The sequence below is a fragment of the Elephas maximus genome, chromosome 1 (genome assembly GCF_024166365.1).
Source record: "Elephas maximus indicus isolate mEleMax1 chromosome 1, mEleMax1 primary haplotype, whole genome shotgun sequence".
In the NCBI taxonomy this organism is placed as follows: Eukaryota; Metazoa; Chordata; class Mammalia; order Proboscidea; family Elephantidae; genus Elephas; species Elephas maximus.
In genome coordinates, this window is record NC_064819.1 from 226,571,699 (window position 1) to 226,587,709 (window position 16,011).

The 16,011-nt window shown below is 37.7% G+C and overlaps 1 protein-coding gene across 3 annotated transcripts in view; it reads left to right on the forward strand.

Annotated features, from left to right (window-relative positions):
- Positions 1–16,011, forward strand: part of SCAF8 (SR-related CTD associated factor 8) — a 168,116-nt gene that overhangs the window by 76,877 nt on the left and 75,228 nt on the right. For all 3 annotated transcript variants that reach the window (XM_049904397.1, XM_049904389.1, XM_049904391.1), the window contains 7 exons: positions 1,141–1,241; positions 4,998–5,111; positions 6,027–6,183; positions 6,884–7,020; positions 8,804–8,948; positions 11,330–11,398; positions 15,376–15,594. In XM_049904397.1, coding sequence (XP_049760354.1) covers positions 1,141–1,241; positions 4,998–5,111; positions 6,027–6,183; positions 6,884–7,020; positions 8,804–8,948; positions 11,330–11,398; positions 15,376–15,594 — 942 coding nt within the window. The remainder of the gene's footprint in view (positions 1–1,140; positions 1,242–4,997; positions 5,112–6,026; positions 6,184–6,883; positions 7,021–8,803; positions 8,949–11,329; positions 11,399–15,375; positions 15,595–16,011) is intronic.

Sequence of the window (16,011 nt, forward strand, 5' to 3'; positions counted from 1 at the left end):
GGGAGTTGGTCAAGTTGTGAGCAACTGGAGTGGAGGGAGTTGGTTGAAAACCCTGGGCATTTAGTAGAGACTTTGGAATGGTCACCATAAAAAAATAGTAGGGGATAAATTCCTCCTAGAGTAAAAGCTGCTTTAAAGAAAAAAAAAAAAAAACCCGTTGCTGTCAGGTCAATTCGGACTCATAGCAACCCAGTAGGATGGAGTAGAACTGCCCCATAGGATTTCCAAGGCTGTGAATCTTGATGGAAGCAGACTGCCACATCTTTCTCCCGTGGAGAGACTGATAGATTCAGATTTGCTGACCTTTCGGTTAGTAGCCTAGCACTTTAACCACTGTGGCACCAGGGCTTTAGACCCGCCCTATTATAGATAAAAAGTAGTTAAAGAGCTGGAAGCTTATTTTTTTCCCTTAAATAACATTAGTGTAAATCCAAATATAACATTACATCTCTCCAAATATATTCAGCTGTAAATATTTTTAAAGTAAGTGTCCTCAGAAAAAGGAGACGTTCCTGGCGCCATGAGCAGTATAGTTAAAAGTAGGCAAGATGTCTCACGTGTAACATGTGCTTTATTATAGGGAAGTGCTTTTCTACAGTTAGGTGTCTCTAGAGGAGGTCTTTCCTGATAGCAGGTTAAGGGGTTCCCCCTTTGTATCTCCATGCACAGTCCTATTTCCTTAAGGATAATCCTGTTTTCACATGTTACTGTGGATTAGGGAGTCACCCACTTAATCATTCCAGGACAGAAAGACGCTTAAAAGGTACACAGATAGAATTGCAGTGAAACGTCGTTTTGAAACTTTGTTGTACGTTTGGAATTATCTAACGAATCTTTTAAAATCCCAATTCCTGGTCTGTCCTACCCCATACAACCTTCACCTCTTAGAAAGACCCAGGCATCTGCAGGTGATTCAGGTGTGCAGCCAAGTTTAACAGGTGACACGTATGAGGTTGACTTGACATAGATGTGACCGTGTACCTGAGATTTTAGCTGATTTTAAATGTAGCAGATATGAGTGTCTGTTGACAAGTGTTTTAAATTAGTTTCTTTTTGTTATTAGTGGTTTTTTCCTCAGCTAATTGAGAGAAGTAACTGTGTCCATATGATTTAGGTTATTTATTTTTTGTGTCTTGACAGTCTGTAGTACTACTCTCTGGGTTGGTCAGGTGGACAAGAAAGCGACACAGCAGGATTTAACCAACCTGTTTGAAGAGTTTGGACAAATAGAGTCCATCAATGTAAGTATCAACTGTTCACAAGTTAAAAAGGAACTTTGGTTTCCGCCCTGATTAGCCCGGTGTCTGACTGAAATCATGCATGTCTTTATAAGGAGTGTTTTACTCGGAGCATTTCTCTGATTGTTTTGATGCTGCTCTTTACTTGCCTAAAGAATTTTTGTTTACAGATGGAATTCTAACAAAATATCCTTGGGTGTTTCATAGCAGTGTAGCACTTGATGCCTAAAAATGTAGACTGTCAAACTGTCGAAGTTAACGGGAACCCTAGGTGTGATCTAGTTCAATCCTCCCTCCTCTTTTTTTAAATACAAATGAGGAAACTGAGTCCGACAGAGTTGCAGTCACCTCTGTATGAGCAAGTAGGTAGTGGTAGAGACACAGCTGGACTTGAGACCTTAGTCTCTTTTGCTAGTATTTTTATTGTTGTTGTTATTGGTGGTGGTGTTCTGAATCAAACAAATCAAACTTTAGGCACAAAAGGTAAACCAGGGAATCTCTGGTAACTTGAGCATAACTCTTTCCCTCCTCAGCATAATTCTTTCAATGACTTTGTCCCACCCAGTTGCCTTCTTTGAGTATTTTCTTCTTTCTCAAGACCTTTTTCTTGGGAATCAGATCAAAATATCCTTAATTAGCCATTTTAATTGTTCTCATCCATACAAATCATCTGCTTTCCCTCTCTCTCCCTCATCCCCCCATTGTGGAAATTCTAAGTAGTAAAGTAAAAGTTCTGAGTCATTAAACATTTTAGTCCTTTGTTTGAGGAGACTTATAATTCATTACAGCTCTGATTTTATTTAGTGTTATACTTTTATGTTTTTTAGACTTTTTTTCATTATTTTACCAAAGAATTAATCTGGTTTCCTGTTTAGTGTTATGTCCCAGCATTCCTTTTAGGGCCAAATTTGACTTTTAATAATAACTCTTGATTTGAGTTGAGTTTAACATTTTCGGTTTACTTTTGAGTGTGTATGATTTCAGTGGCGCCTCACAAGAAGCTGATTAATTGAAATGTCATTTCACCAATGACAGAGCTAAGTGATTTGTCTGATTTACCAAGATAATAGGTGATTGATTTACTGTTCTAACTTCAAACCAAAAACCCATTGCTGTTGAGTCGATTCCAACTCCTAGCGACCCTGTAGAATGGAGTAGAACTGCCCCATAATGTTTCCAAGGCTATAAATCTTCATGGAAGCAGACTGCAGATCTTTCTTCCTAGGAGCAGCTGTTGGGTTCGAACTGCCAACCCTATCGGTTAGCAGCCGAGCCCTTAACCAGTCTGCCCCCAGGGCTCCTTAAGCCTTGATAGTGGTGTTTAGTTATCTCTTGTGCATCTAGGCAGACATGTCCCAGTGTGGGCATCACCAAACAAATATTAGCGTCTTTCTTAGTTTCCTAAAAAACAGACCGCACCCACTGCTGTCCAGTCAATTCTGATTTACAGCAACGCTATAGGATCCTGTAGGACAGAGTAGAACTACCCCGTGGGGTTCCCTAGGCTGTCATCTTTATGAGAGCAGATGGATTGCCAGTTTTTTTTTATCCCTCAGAGCAGTGGGTACAAATTGCCAACTTTTCAATTAGCAGCCAAGTGCTTAACCGTTTTTCTGCCAGGTCTATTCCGACCCATAGCGACCCTATAGAACAGAGTAGAACTCCCCTGTAGGGTTTCCAAGGAGCGGCTGGTGGGTTTGAACTGTCGACTTTCTTTTTAGCAGCTGAACTCTTTACCGCTGCTGGGCCACCAGGGCTCTGACAGGTATTTCAGATTCTTCTCTACATTGTGGGAGTGCTGTAGGATTCTCTTACTCTTCTCTTTTTAAATTTCTCCTTTCAAAGGCTTTGAAATTTTTTTCTGATCTTCTCCTATGCTTAAACTGGCGGTTCTCAGCCCTGCTGGAAATCAGAAATATGTTTTGACGTTTAAAACAAATAGGGATAGCCTGGCTCAGTACCATTAAATTCTGATCAGAGTGCCTCAGCTACTCAGGTGATTTCTGAGGAACAGCCAAGAATCACCGCTCAGAGGAGACCCTGCATTCAAGCAGCATTTTGGATTTGCATGTTGCTTACAACCTTAATTTTTTTTACCTTTGTGATCTTTCTTATATCATGGTAATTTGGGCATCTGTTTGCCTTCTCTCTCTCTCCTCTACTCCATTACCTCTTGAGAGCACAGTGCTTTCAGATAACAGGCACTAAGTTATTTTATGAATGGAATGGCTGGTGGTAAGTTCCAGCATTTGAAAAACTGGTGGGAGATTTGTAGACCTTTCACTTGGTTTGAGGACTGAGAAACGTCCATTAGATTTGGCGTTCAGTAGGTCGTTGGTGAGCTTGAGGAAAGTACTTTTCATTGTGTTGGTAAGGAGCTGGAGCTACATTGCAAGAGTAGTATATAAGGCATTAGACTTCTCCTTTGAGAAGATAGGTACTAAAGTGAAAACAGTAACTTGAAGTTTCAGCAAGGCTGAGAGGTTTTTATTTTGACAAATAGTGCTTATTAGCCATTGAGTAAATATATTTTGAGTTCTTCAGAGAGACAAACCGAAATGCTGTGCACTGAATACTGAATTAGTACATCAAAGATTATGTTGCCGTCTGATAGTATACAGGATAGTTAAATGCCCTCTGTAAAGAAAATGTTCTGTCTGATCCTTACACTGAGGCTTTTTCCTGTTCACGTTAAAAGCTTTTTCCAGAAGCACAAATATGTTGGCTGTACAATATTACTTCACTTTCATTTGGTAGTATTGACTGTATGTGGTCATATATACTTTAACTGTTTATTTATTGTTATTGATGGGCGCCATCGAGTCAATTTTTGACTCAGAGCCACCCCAGGTGGCAGAGTAGAACTGCCCCATAGGGTTTTCTTGGCTTTAATCTTTACGGAAGCAGATCTCCAGGTCTTTCTCTTGTGGAGCAGCTGAGGGCTTAACTGTTGTGCCAACAGGGCTCCTTATTTTTATTAATTGACACACAATATTACAGGATTTCAAAGGTATCATGGCTTAGCATGAGACCAACTTAGGTTTTAAGTTTTGGGATTTTTAAACTAAGTGATTGTACATGTGGTATAAACATACAGCAAATATGTAAATGAAGTTTTGGAAATACTTTAAGAAAATAAGTAGCACGGTAGTTCTTGATTTCTCAAACTAAAGCCTGAAAAGTGTAAAATGCTTCTTAGACCTACATATTTCTGCCTTGCTTTATGAACCCTAACTGCTGCTGTGTAACAGAGTCTGGGAAAAATCAATACTCTGTACTTGTCCGTGTTAGTAAAACCTGAGTCTACCAGTATTTTGCAGTTACTGCAGCCATTACAGAGTCTACGTGAAATACTAAAGAGAAAAAAAGTTAGATTTAAAAAAATCTATTCTAGTGCTTTTAAGTCACGAGTTGTACTAATAATAATAAACAGGAGGAGGAAGAAAGGGGATAACAACTGTGTAACTAATCTGTTCTATCAAAACTGAATTGGAGTATTAGGGAGAAAGACCTGGCTGGCGATCTCCGTCCATCTGTGAAGACTTAAAAAAAAAAAAAGGAAATCCTATGGTGCAGTACACTCTGTCACCTGGGATCGCTGTGATTTGGGATCGACTCAATGGCAGACAGCAACTATGACACCATTAGTCATTAGTTAATGTTCCATTTTATTAAAACTGTAAAGTGCCAGGACTAATTGTGCTTCTTATACCCTTTCTAAAAAAGCAGTTAAAAATTAAAAAAAAATTTTTTTCATAGATGATTCCTCCCAGGGGCTGTGCTTATGTCTGTATGGTTCACCGACAAGACGCATTTCGGGCTCTTCAGAAACTTAGTTCTGGATCGTATAAAATTGGGTCCAAAGTCATCAAGGTGAGACTGTGTGGAGGTGGGGTTGCAGGGCAACATTTTAATGTATGTTAAAGCTTTAAGTTCTTCATACAGAAGAATCATATTACTTGTTCATTTGGATTATTAGAATGTCCCTGTATTCAATTAATTTTTTTTAACATCACTGGCAAGACTAGTCAGAAACATTATTTTAGTATTGTGTTGAGGGTTTGGTTTTTGGTTTGAGGTATTAAATTAGATATAGCTAAAAATAACTGTCATAACTAAAATTTTAGTCAAACAGATCTTTGAAGTCACACATGCACAATTCTCTGAGTCAGCCAGGCACCACTTTCTGAACAGAGCTTTTGCAGTTTGACAAGCTTACATGTTATATCAGGAGGGATCAGTCCCTGGAGAGGGACTTCGTGCTTGGTAAAGTAGATGGTCAGTGAAGGAGAGGAAGACCCTCAATGAGATGAAATGACACAGTGGCTGCAACACTGGGCTCAAGCACAGCAACGATTATAAGGATGGCGCAGGACTGGGCAGCGTTTCCTTCAGTTGTACACAAGGTCGCTGTGAGTTGGAACCAACTTGACTGCATAACAACAAGAACATTATAGTTGCTAACATAGATTCACATTAAATAGCAAAAAGTAGACTTGGATTGTCTCTGGAAGTATGTCATTTTAAGTTACAGTAAGAAGTGGAAATACATCCCGTATTATGAACCCCATCTCCATCTAATGTTTTATTTTAAAAACACAAATATAGAAGATACATGAAAAAAGGATTTTTTGTCCTCTAGTCTTCCAACAGTGGTGTTTTTACCGTCTCAACTGGTTTTTAAAAATAATTTTATTTGCATCTTCATTGTTCAAGTATGATTTTGAACATTTTCCTTTGTTTTTAATATATGTGTATTTCTTTCTTCCTTCTTCTCAATCCCAATAGATCGCCTGGGCTTTAAACAAAGGTGTAAAAACAGAATACAAACAATTCTGGGACGTGGATCTTGGCGTTACGTATATTCCATGGGAAAAAGTTAAAGTGGATGACTTGGAAGGTTTTGCAGAAGGAGGCATGATTGACCAGGAAACTGTAAATACTGGTAAGAACCCCAAGGGCTCAGATGGAAATAGCCTTATCAAGAGGTTAATATTTGAGCAAAAGCCTGAAGGAAATGACAGGGTAAGATACGCAGCTATCTGGGAAAAAGAACATTCCATACAGGGGGGAGAGTAGGTACAAAGCCTGTATTCAAAAATAATGAGACCAGTAGAGCATGAGCAAATGAGTGGGGAAGGAGTAGCAGAATATGAAGTCAGAGAGGTACAAAGGGGTAAAATCATGTAGAGTCTCCTAAGTCATTATAATGACTTTGATCATTACTCTGAGTAAAATGGAGAGCCACTGGAAGACATCTTTGTTACATTTTTGCATGGTCATATTTTCAGAACGATTATACTGTATTGGGTTCATACTTGTTGGTATTCCCCAGTTGTATGTTATGACAAAATGTAGAATGAGGTTAATCCTTCTTATAACAGACAACTTTTTGGATACATATCATACCACTTCTGAGTGTTTATTTGAGACCAAATCTTTTAGTGTCCTTCATTTATGTCTCACATGTCAAGCTTTAGGACTCCTCATTTATCTGGGCAATTGTGGACACATCCTAAAGATGTGACTTTACTGATTACCAAAGTAGATGAAGAGTGAGTTAGATGTGAAATAACTGTACACGTGGAAAGAAAGTGAAGAGTCGCACCTATCCAAAGGAAATCAATTTCAAATATTTTGTTTAGAGTGGGAAACAGTGAAAAGTGCTGAACCTGTTAAAGAGACAGTCAAGACAACTCAGAGTCCACCACCTCCAGTTGAAAAGGAGACAGTTGTCACAACCCAGGCAGAGGTTTTCCCTCCACCTGTTGCTATGTTGCAGGTTAGTGCTGGGTTGTTTTGTGTCTGTGTTGTGTTTACATTTGTGTTTTATGCATGTGTTTATAAACAAAGCTTGGAGAAAATTGTCCATATTAGAACAGATATTATTCAGGAATGTTAGGAAAAAGAATTTTTCTTTAAAATTTCTTTTTAAAGTTTTGCTGATGCTGTGCTTATCATTGTGGTTATTGTTGTGCTACTCACATTAAATTTAAAACAAAGTAGGTAAATATGAAAGTATTGCTCCCGAGAACTTGTGTGATTGTTTTTCTTTCTTCAGATTCGTGTTTTTCTGATGAGTCTCAGATTGATAGAACAATAAGTTATTTTGATGAATTTAGTTAAACAGTTTTAGAATAAAAATTATTTTCAGAAATGGTATCATTCATATTTAAATGCTTACTTTTTTAACAAATACTTATTGAGGGACTGCTCTGCTCTGTGACATTCACTGTTCTAGGCACCCAAGCTAGGGGGTACACAGTAAAAAAAAGAAACAGAAATCCCTCCCTTTGTGAAACTTACATTCTCAATGGGGTGGACAGAAAATATGTAATAAATAAGGTGATGAGATCCCATGGAAGGAAAAAGGTAGGGTAGTGACGATCAGAGATGCCTGGATAGGTGCTTACAATTTTCAACAGAGTGGTCAAGGTAGGTGTAATTAAGAATGTGACATTTGAACAATGACTTCAAGAAGCCGAAAGAAGGAACCACATGGGTATCTGGGGGACGAGCATCCCAGGCAGAAGACAGTTGGTGCTTTAAAGGCTCTGTGCCAGGAACATGCCTGGGGTGTTCCAGGAATAGCAAGTAGGCCAGAGTGAAGTGAGTGGCGGGGGGAGCCGTTGGAGGATTTTGAGCGAAGGAGTGACTTGGTCGGATTTAGAGTTTAAAGAGTGGCTACTATTTTGAGAATAGGTTGCAGTGGGCATTGATAAAAGCAGGGAGACCAGTTATAAGATGATTGTGATCAGGTGAGAGGTGATGTGGCTCAGGCTGAACTGGTAGTCATGGTGACGAGATGTGGTCAGATATTAGACATATTTAAAGGTAGCCCCATGGGACTTTCTGTCGTGATTGGAGGTGGACTTGGGAGAAAGAGCAGAGGCAAAGCTTTTGATCTGAGAACTTGGGAAGATAGAGTTATCACTATCTGAGAATGGGAAAGACTGTGGGAAGAGTCATTTTGGGAAGGACAATTAGGAGTTCAGTTTTGCACATTAAATTTGACATGTTTTTGAGATAATCAAGTTGAGATGTTGAAAAGACCGTTGGTATTGTGTAAATTCAGGAGAGGTCCAGGATGCAGATAAGTATTTGGGACTTACTATATTTTTTTTATATATAGGATGAGTAAAAGATTGTTATGTTGGGATTAGAAAATAAATGTATGGGAAACTCACGCCATTCTAAAGCTGTTACTGACATTCTTTGTAATGGTGGTTAGATTGCATAGCATAGCTAGGTGTTACTAAACTTGGTGGGAGGTGGCAATTTAAAATTGAGTGTGATATTCAGTATTCAAGTAGATGACCATTAAATCATTTGAATGTAACATAGATTTCACAGTCTCCAAGTAAACTGTCAAATAAAATTGTGTTGCCTTTGTCCTAAGGAGGTTTACTCACAACACAGGTATACAATAGGAAAAAAATGACTGTAATGGTATTTGTTACCTACCTAAATAAGATATTGAAATAATTTACCTTTATTTGCTCCAAAATGTAATCATACAGGTAGATAAAATGATGCATGGACTTTCTGTTTTTTACCCACAAAAGATTCCAGTAGCGCCAGCCGTGCCTACGGTTAGTTTAGTCCCACCAGCCTTTCCTGTGTCGATGCCGGTTCCTCCTCCTGGGTTCAGTCCACTGCCTCCACCTCCTTTTCTACGAGCAAGTTTTAATCCTTCACAGCCACCTCCTGGTAAGGAATTCTGGTGACACCTTGCCCTTCAGAGATCCTGTTCAGAGTATTATTGGAGCTGTTCTTCTTCCAGACTTGAGTGCCGTAGAGCAGTGGGTCTCAACACTAGCATGCATCAGAATCATGTGGAGGACGTCTTCAGAAGCACAGATGGGGAGGTTGGGCGGCATCCCCAGGGTTGCTGCTTAATTAGGTCTGTGGTGGGTCCTGAGCATTTGCAGTTCTAACGGGTTCTCAGGTGATGCAGATTTCTGGGAGACCACACTTACAGAAGCAGTGACAGAGAAAGGCAGACCTTCAGAAGTGTTCAGGTTCGAACCTCTGCTGAGAACTTCCAACAAGTTCCCGGGCAATGCTAATGCTACTGGTTAGGGACCAATTCTGAGGACCAGTAGTCGAGCAGAGCAGTGGTGCTCATAATTTATTATACATAAGAATCACCTGGGGATCTAGTTAGACTGTAGATGCTAATTCAGTATATCTGCCGTGCAAAGGCATATTCTCAGCAGGGCTTCATACTGGAACGAACTGGTTCGAAGTCCTGGAGAAAGGAAGTTGAAATCTTTTCAAATCATTGAACTACTGTTTTAAAAGTTTAAAATTCTTACTGAAGTTTTTATGTGAAAGTTCTCTATAATTATCACCCATTCATCAGAAAGTTTCCATTAACTTCTATAGATAATCCCACCTAAAAATCATTAAATTCCATTTTTGACACTAGAAATGATACCCTAAAGTGCTTTGAAATGTTTATGGAATTTAGAGTACTTTTTAACTTAGTACATTTTTGATAAACAAAAGTTCCGCGAATCAGTGTTTTTAGGTAAAAACAATGAATCATGTAACATGTATTTTAGAATTAATTACGTACATAGCTTAGAGGTGAGCTGTTAGTATTATGCCATAGGAGGTTAGAAGAATAAGGGAGAGATACAGAAAGGCTCAAGCTATTTTTATTTTTCTTTGAACATGAAGAATTTTTTACGTGTGATAAGAGATATTTTGATTTCTGCAATTTAAGTTCTTTAGTCATTGGATGGACTTCCTAGAAACTGCCAGTAAAACTAAAAAGTGATTCATTGAGAACCGTTGTAATTTCTCATATAACATAAAATTAAAAAATTGTGGTATGATAGATAATTTGAAATTGGCTTTAATAAGAATTTTGGAAACCCCAGTGGCTTAGTGGTTAAGTGCTATGGCTGCTAACCAAAAGGTCAGCAGTTCAAATCCACCAGGTGCTTCTTGGAAACTCTGTGGGGCAGTCTATTCTGTCCTACAGAATTTTATCTTTTTTATATTTTAAATATTGAAAAATTAACACTTGTCAAATACTTTTTGTGTTTGTGAGTTACAAACTCAGTTTTGTTCAGGATGTTTTATAAATGATTATTTGAAAAACCATACCACATAAATCTTACAAAGTCATTGCCTATCATCGTTTGCTGAAAAATCACATATCTTTATTCTTCCCTTATTTTTAGCTATTTTCTCATGGAGTTTATTAGTGGTTCTGTATTTTAAAAAATGTTAGGAAGCAGATTTCTAGTTTGGTCATTTGGTATTTAAAGTCGTAAAAAAGCCAATAATAAATTAAAAATTTATTCCAGTGCACAAAACATAATATCATAGTATCATTCAAAGTCAATGAAAATATTCTGAGTTAGTGGCTAAATAGTATATATATTAAAGAAACAACAGCACCGTATTTGACAGATGACAGTATTGCATATAAAGTGACCAGCAACTTGAAAAACAGTGATTACCTACCCATGGTGTCACTATGTTAGCACTTAAACAAATTACCTGGTTTGTATTCATCTTTGATTTTACAGCCTTAGAGAGTGCTACAGGACTTAGATGAATAAATAAATGGAATGCTCAGGATAAGAATCTCTTTTCTTTACCTAGCTTGGGCATTGGTGACTCAGTGGTAGAATCCTGACCTTCCGTGTGGGAGACCTAAGTTCGATTCTCAGCCAGTGCACTTAATGGGCAGCCACTGCCTGTGTCACTGGAGACGTGTGCACTGCCATGATGTGGAACAGGTTTCAGCAGAGCTTCCAGACTAAGACAGGCTAGGAAGAAAGGCCGGGTGATCGACTTTCCAAAGAATCAGCTAGTAGAGACCCCGTGGATCACAGTGGTCTCATCTATAACCAGCAGCTTGTCATTCTCTGTTGTGCGTGGAGTTGCCCCGAGCCAGGGGCCAACTCAGCGGCTGCTTACAACAACAATCTATAAAAGTGATTTTTAAATAGAAAATTAGTACACAAACAAAGTTGTAGTAGTGAAAGACTACTTTGTCGTAGGTATTAAAATCTTTGGTTTAAGAAAATAATTTTTCCTGTACTATTTTTTGGTCTTTTTTTTCCGTGTAGGTTTCATGCCACCTCCAGTTCCACCACCTGTTGTACCACCACCTGCTATCCCACCGGTAGTACCAACATGTGAGTTTTAGAACTTTAGGATTTTCTTTATTTGTGGTAGTAGTAATGTGTTTGCATTCTTGTGAATTAGTTTTGATTTTTTTATTATGTAACATTTTTGTTACATGATTTCTAAAAAATTAAATGTCACGATAACTAGTCCATATTTAAATTTGTCCAATTATCTCAAAAATGGCTGTTTATGATTAATTTCAGTCAAAATTCAAAGGTTCCCATGTTATGACTTGTTTTGTTTTCATTTATTAAATTTCTTAATCCAGAGCAATCCTGCCTAGGCCCCTCCTTCTTTTTTAATCTTTCATGTCTACATACTATATCCCATGTAAGAGATTTGTTTTTTGTTTCTTTGTATTGTGGTGTTGAATTTGTTCCTTCATCTTATATTTCCTATAAAATGGAAGTTAGCATCAAAGGCTTGATTAGATTCTGGTTCAACTTTTTTGGCAAGAATACTTCACGGGTGGGTGCTGTATAGATTTGCCACTGTATGACATTAGAAGCCACGCAGTACCTTCTTGTCCAGCCTTAATGGTGTTAACATGGATGGCAGCGTTCAGGTAGTGGAACCTGGTCTTTAGAGGTTTCCCTTCAAGTTTTCATCTGATGGTTTTACTGATTGATCATTGTTGTTTGGATCTACGATTCATTAGTTTGCAAAGTGGTGATTTTTCTATTTCTTTAATTCCTTTCATGTTTATTAGCTAGACTATTTCTATAAAGAAAATTTTTTTCTTACCAACTAGTGGTATTTAGTTACCTTGACAAGAAAGGTGGGATAAATGCTAAGTTTTTCCTTTAATTGCCATTTCAGAGTAATGAGTTGTTTTTTTTTGCTCTTTTTTCTCCCTAACGTCTCTTAGTTCTTCTACTCACGTTGTTGTTGTTAGTTGCTGTCAAGTTGATTCTGACTCATGGCGACCCCATGTGTGCAGAGTAGAACTGCTCCATAGGGTTTTCAAGGCTGTGATCTTTTGGAAGCAGATTGCTAAGGCCTGACTTCCAAGGTGCCACAGGGTGGATTTGAACAGCTAACCTTTCTGCTAGTACTCTAGTGCTTAGCCATTTGCTCCACCCAGGGACTCCTCAGAGTAATATGTTGTGATTGTTTCCAAAGATATCCAGTGATCAGAGGGAGGAAAGGATTTCTCTTTTGTTTCTCCTTCTCCACCTTTTCCTCTCCCTCCCCTCTCCACTTCTCTTCTTCTTTTTTTTTTTTTATACTTGTGAATTACTGGATTTTTACTTTCATTTTTCTTCTTAGGTTCAGAATGTTCCATCTTTGGACAACAACAGGAGACCTTTGATGTTACTTTTCTGTTGTTTTGACATGACCACATTAGTTTTTGAGACCTTCTTCACTTTTTGTCCAAATTTATTCTCAGACTAATCTTGTGTATTTTCTGCTTCATTGTAAGACTCAGCAGTTTTTCTAAGTGGGGCATAGTATGTTAGATGACCACCTGGATACTAGAGTCTCATTTTGGTCTTCTTGAGTTTTCACTGAGTCTAGGAATTTTTCTTATTTGGAAAATTAAAAAAAAAAAAAAAATGAATAGACAACATATCCAAAACAAATTTAACATAGGATTTTTTAGTTAGCTACTTTTGATTTTTTATGCTTGTCTCTGTTCTCATCACTGAAAACATTAATATGATTACTTATTTGCATTATCCTACAATATATACACAGTATTTTGAGAGTAGAAGAACCAATACTACTACCAGCAGTTAAGACTACTTGCTGGAACTAAGATTTCTCTGCTACTTTCTTTGTCCTCAGAATATACATTCACTAAGGATGTATACCCAAATTGCTGTTTTCCAAGGTCACCTGAAATAATAATTTTCTCTATGTGGTTGTGGCACCAACTTCGTATATGTGAATTATTTTTGTTTTACATTTTCGTGGAATACGCACACCAGCTTGTCTGGTTCTGACGTCTGTACTTTGTTTACTAGAATAGATACTTCAGAAGGACTGTAAATCCATCCTCAAAGTAAATATTTGCAGACATTTATTCACTTTTTTAAATTAATATTTCCTTTTACTATTGGGACATTTCAGAAATATTAAACACTCTCTTTTATTAGTTTTTCCCCGTCTATTTAATCTTTTTTTCTACAGTGAACACATCTTCAGTAATTTAGGCGGGCCTGCCTCCAAAGTTAGAGCTCTAGAGCTACAAGGACCTAATAGTAAGGAAAGTGTTTATGATAATTACAGAGCTTAACTTCTGAGCTCATCCATCTTCTTTATAAAACTCCTTCCTCTCCATATTTAGATGACATTGGGATTTCTTCTTTGTTTTTGTTAGTTAATGGGGAAGAATTGTTTGTTTTTTCTGAAAATTAAAGTGTTCGGACCCCATTTCTGAATTCATTTTTCAAAGAAGCTCATCAATTACCTTCCAGTTATTTATTCCCAGTTTATTGATTTCAGAAAATCAAAGATTAATTAATGGAGAAAGAGAAATTCACTGTGTGCCAAGGGCTGTCATGGTTACTTACACTGTCACACTTCATTCTCATAACTCCCATGCGTGGTCACAGGTGGTTTTATCACTATTTTACAGCTCAGTTATATGTTTAACGGTTTATGCAGGTTGTAATCTAGAGTTAAATGTGAGGCTATAAACATTCCAAAAATGCCTGAGTAAGTGACTTGAGTGTTCTAAGTGACATAAATTGAACTAAGAATTATAACCGTATAATTGTGATTTTTATACTTCTCATTAGTTCTGCTTATTAACATATAAATGACATAATACCTTTAGGGAGTTTTCTACCCATCTTGAAAATGGAATGTTTATAGCATTATATTTGTAGTACACTTTACCTGCTGAGTTTCTAAACTCCTCACAAAAGGTAGTGAACGTAAGGATGCTATCAGTACCAGCTGCCACTGAGTCAACCCTGACTTGTGGTGCCCCCCTGTGTGTCAGTAGAACTGTGCTCTGTAGGGTTTCCAATGGCTGATTTTTCCAAAGCAGATCACCTCGACTTTCTTCCAAGGTGCCTCTGGGTGGACTCAAACCTCCAGCCTTTCGGTTAGTAGCCAAGCCTGTTAGCCAAGCCTGTTAACCGTTTGCACCACCCAGGGGTTCATAAGGACCCTAGCTTACTGTACTTTCAGAGTAATTTAAGCAGATTTTCATACTTGTCAGTCTGCCCAAATCATTTTGGTATGTTTAGACATTCGCTCATCTGGCATCCTTGGAAAACAATGATTTTTCTGATTACTGGAATTTACTTCTTAAGTGCTGATGCTTGCGTTATTAAATGTTTTTTGATGACAAAATTTTTAATTGTGGTTTTAGAGAAAATTTACTAGCAAATTAAGTTCTTATTTAAAAATTTCTGTGCATATTATTCAGTGACATTGGTTACACTTTTCATAATGTGTCAGCATTCACATTATTTCTATTCTGGTTGTTCTGTTTCCATTAATCTAGCTTCCTTGTTCTGCCTTACCTTCTGATAATTGATCTAGGGTAAATGTTACCGTTAGGTCTTGTTTAGATTGTTGAGAGGAGTATAGTACTCACGGATGATATTATTTATTTTATGAGCTACTCTGTCTTTTGGCTGATAGGTGACCTTTGATGAAAATATTTTTAAAGTGTCTTCTCCCTATTTTTAAACAGTAGCGCTTTCTAATGTAATTTAGGCTCCCCATGGTTATTTTGTCATTTTGAGTATTCGTTATTTTATAACGTGCCCTTAGTACAGAGATGCCACTAAATGGAGCACTAAGCCTGCCAGAAGTTAGTTTTCATTACGAGGAACAGAGAAGGTCCGGAAGAGAATTCTAACATCTCATGTTAGCTGAGCAGTTTTATTAAACAGTTGAGGAAAGGACAGGAAGAACACTTACAAGTTTGACTATGCCAGTGTGTTGATCATAGTTACTATTTTAACTTAGCACATGGATTGATTAATTAATGAAATCTGAAATATATTTTCCCCTCTTTAAACAGCTTTAGTGCAGCCGCCATTATCCATGACGCCAGAAACTGTGAAAGATGTTGGTTTTGGTAGCCTTGTTTTGCCAGGTGGTTCTGTTGCCAGCAGCCTTGCTACTTCTACACTGCCAGCTGGAAATGTTTTTAATCCTCCAACTAAGCAAGCAGAGCCTGAAGAAAAAGGACCTCATTTTACAGACCACCAGATTTCTTCTGGTGAAAACCCCAGAGCAGGTAAAAAAGAAAATAAAAACACCCAGAACTACATAAAAAAACAACAACCAAACACATAGTTAAGTCATGAGCACTACTTCTCTGTATTGGTGTTTAATTCTGAAGTGATACATGTTTGTAACTAATTGGGTGCATAAATGTTAGAAGTTTTTTTTTTTTAAGAGATCACAATCTTCTAAAATATATATTTTTTTCTTTTTTGGCATTCTGTTCAGCATAGTTTGGGTTTGACACCTTTCCATTAAGACCCCTTGTTTTGCCAGGTGGTACTATTGTTCGTTTATTTTGCCTATTAGGACTCCTTCAATGTATTGTCCGGTAACGTTGCACAAAATTTGTATACCTATTAAAAAAAAAAAGAAACCATTGCCGTTGAGTCAATTCTGACCCCTAACATCCCTATAGGACAGAGTAGAG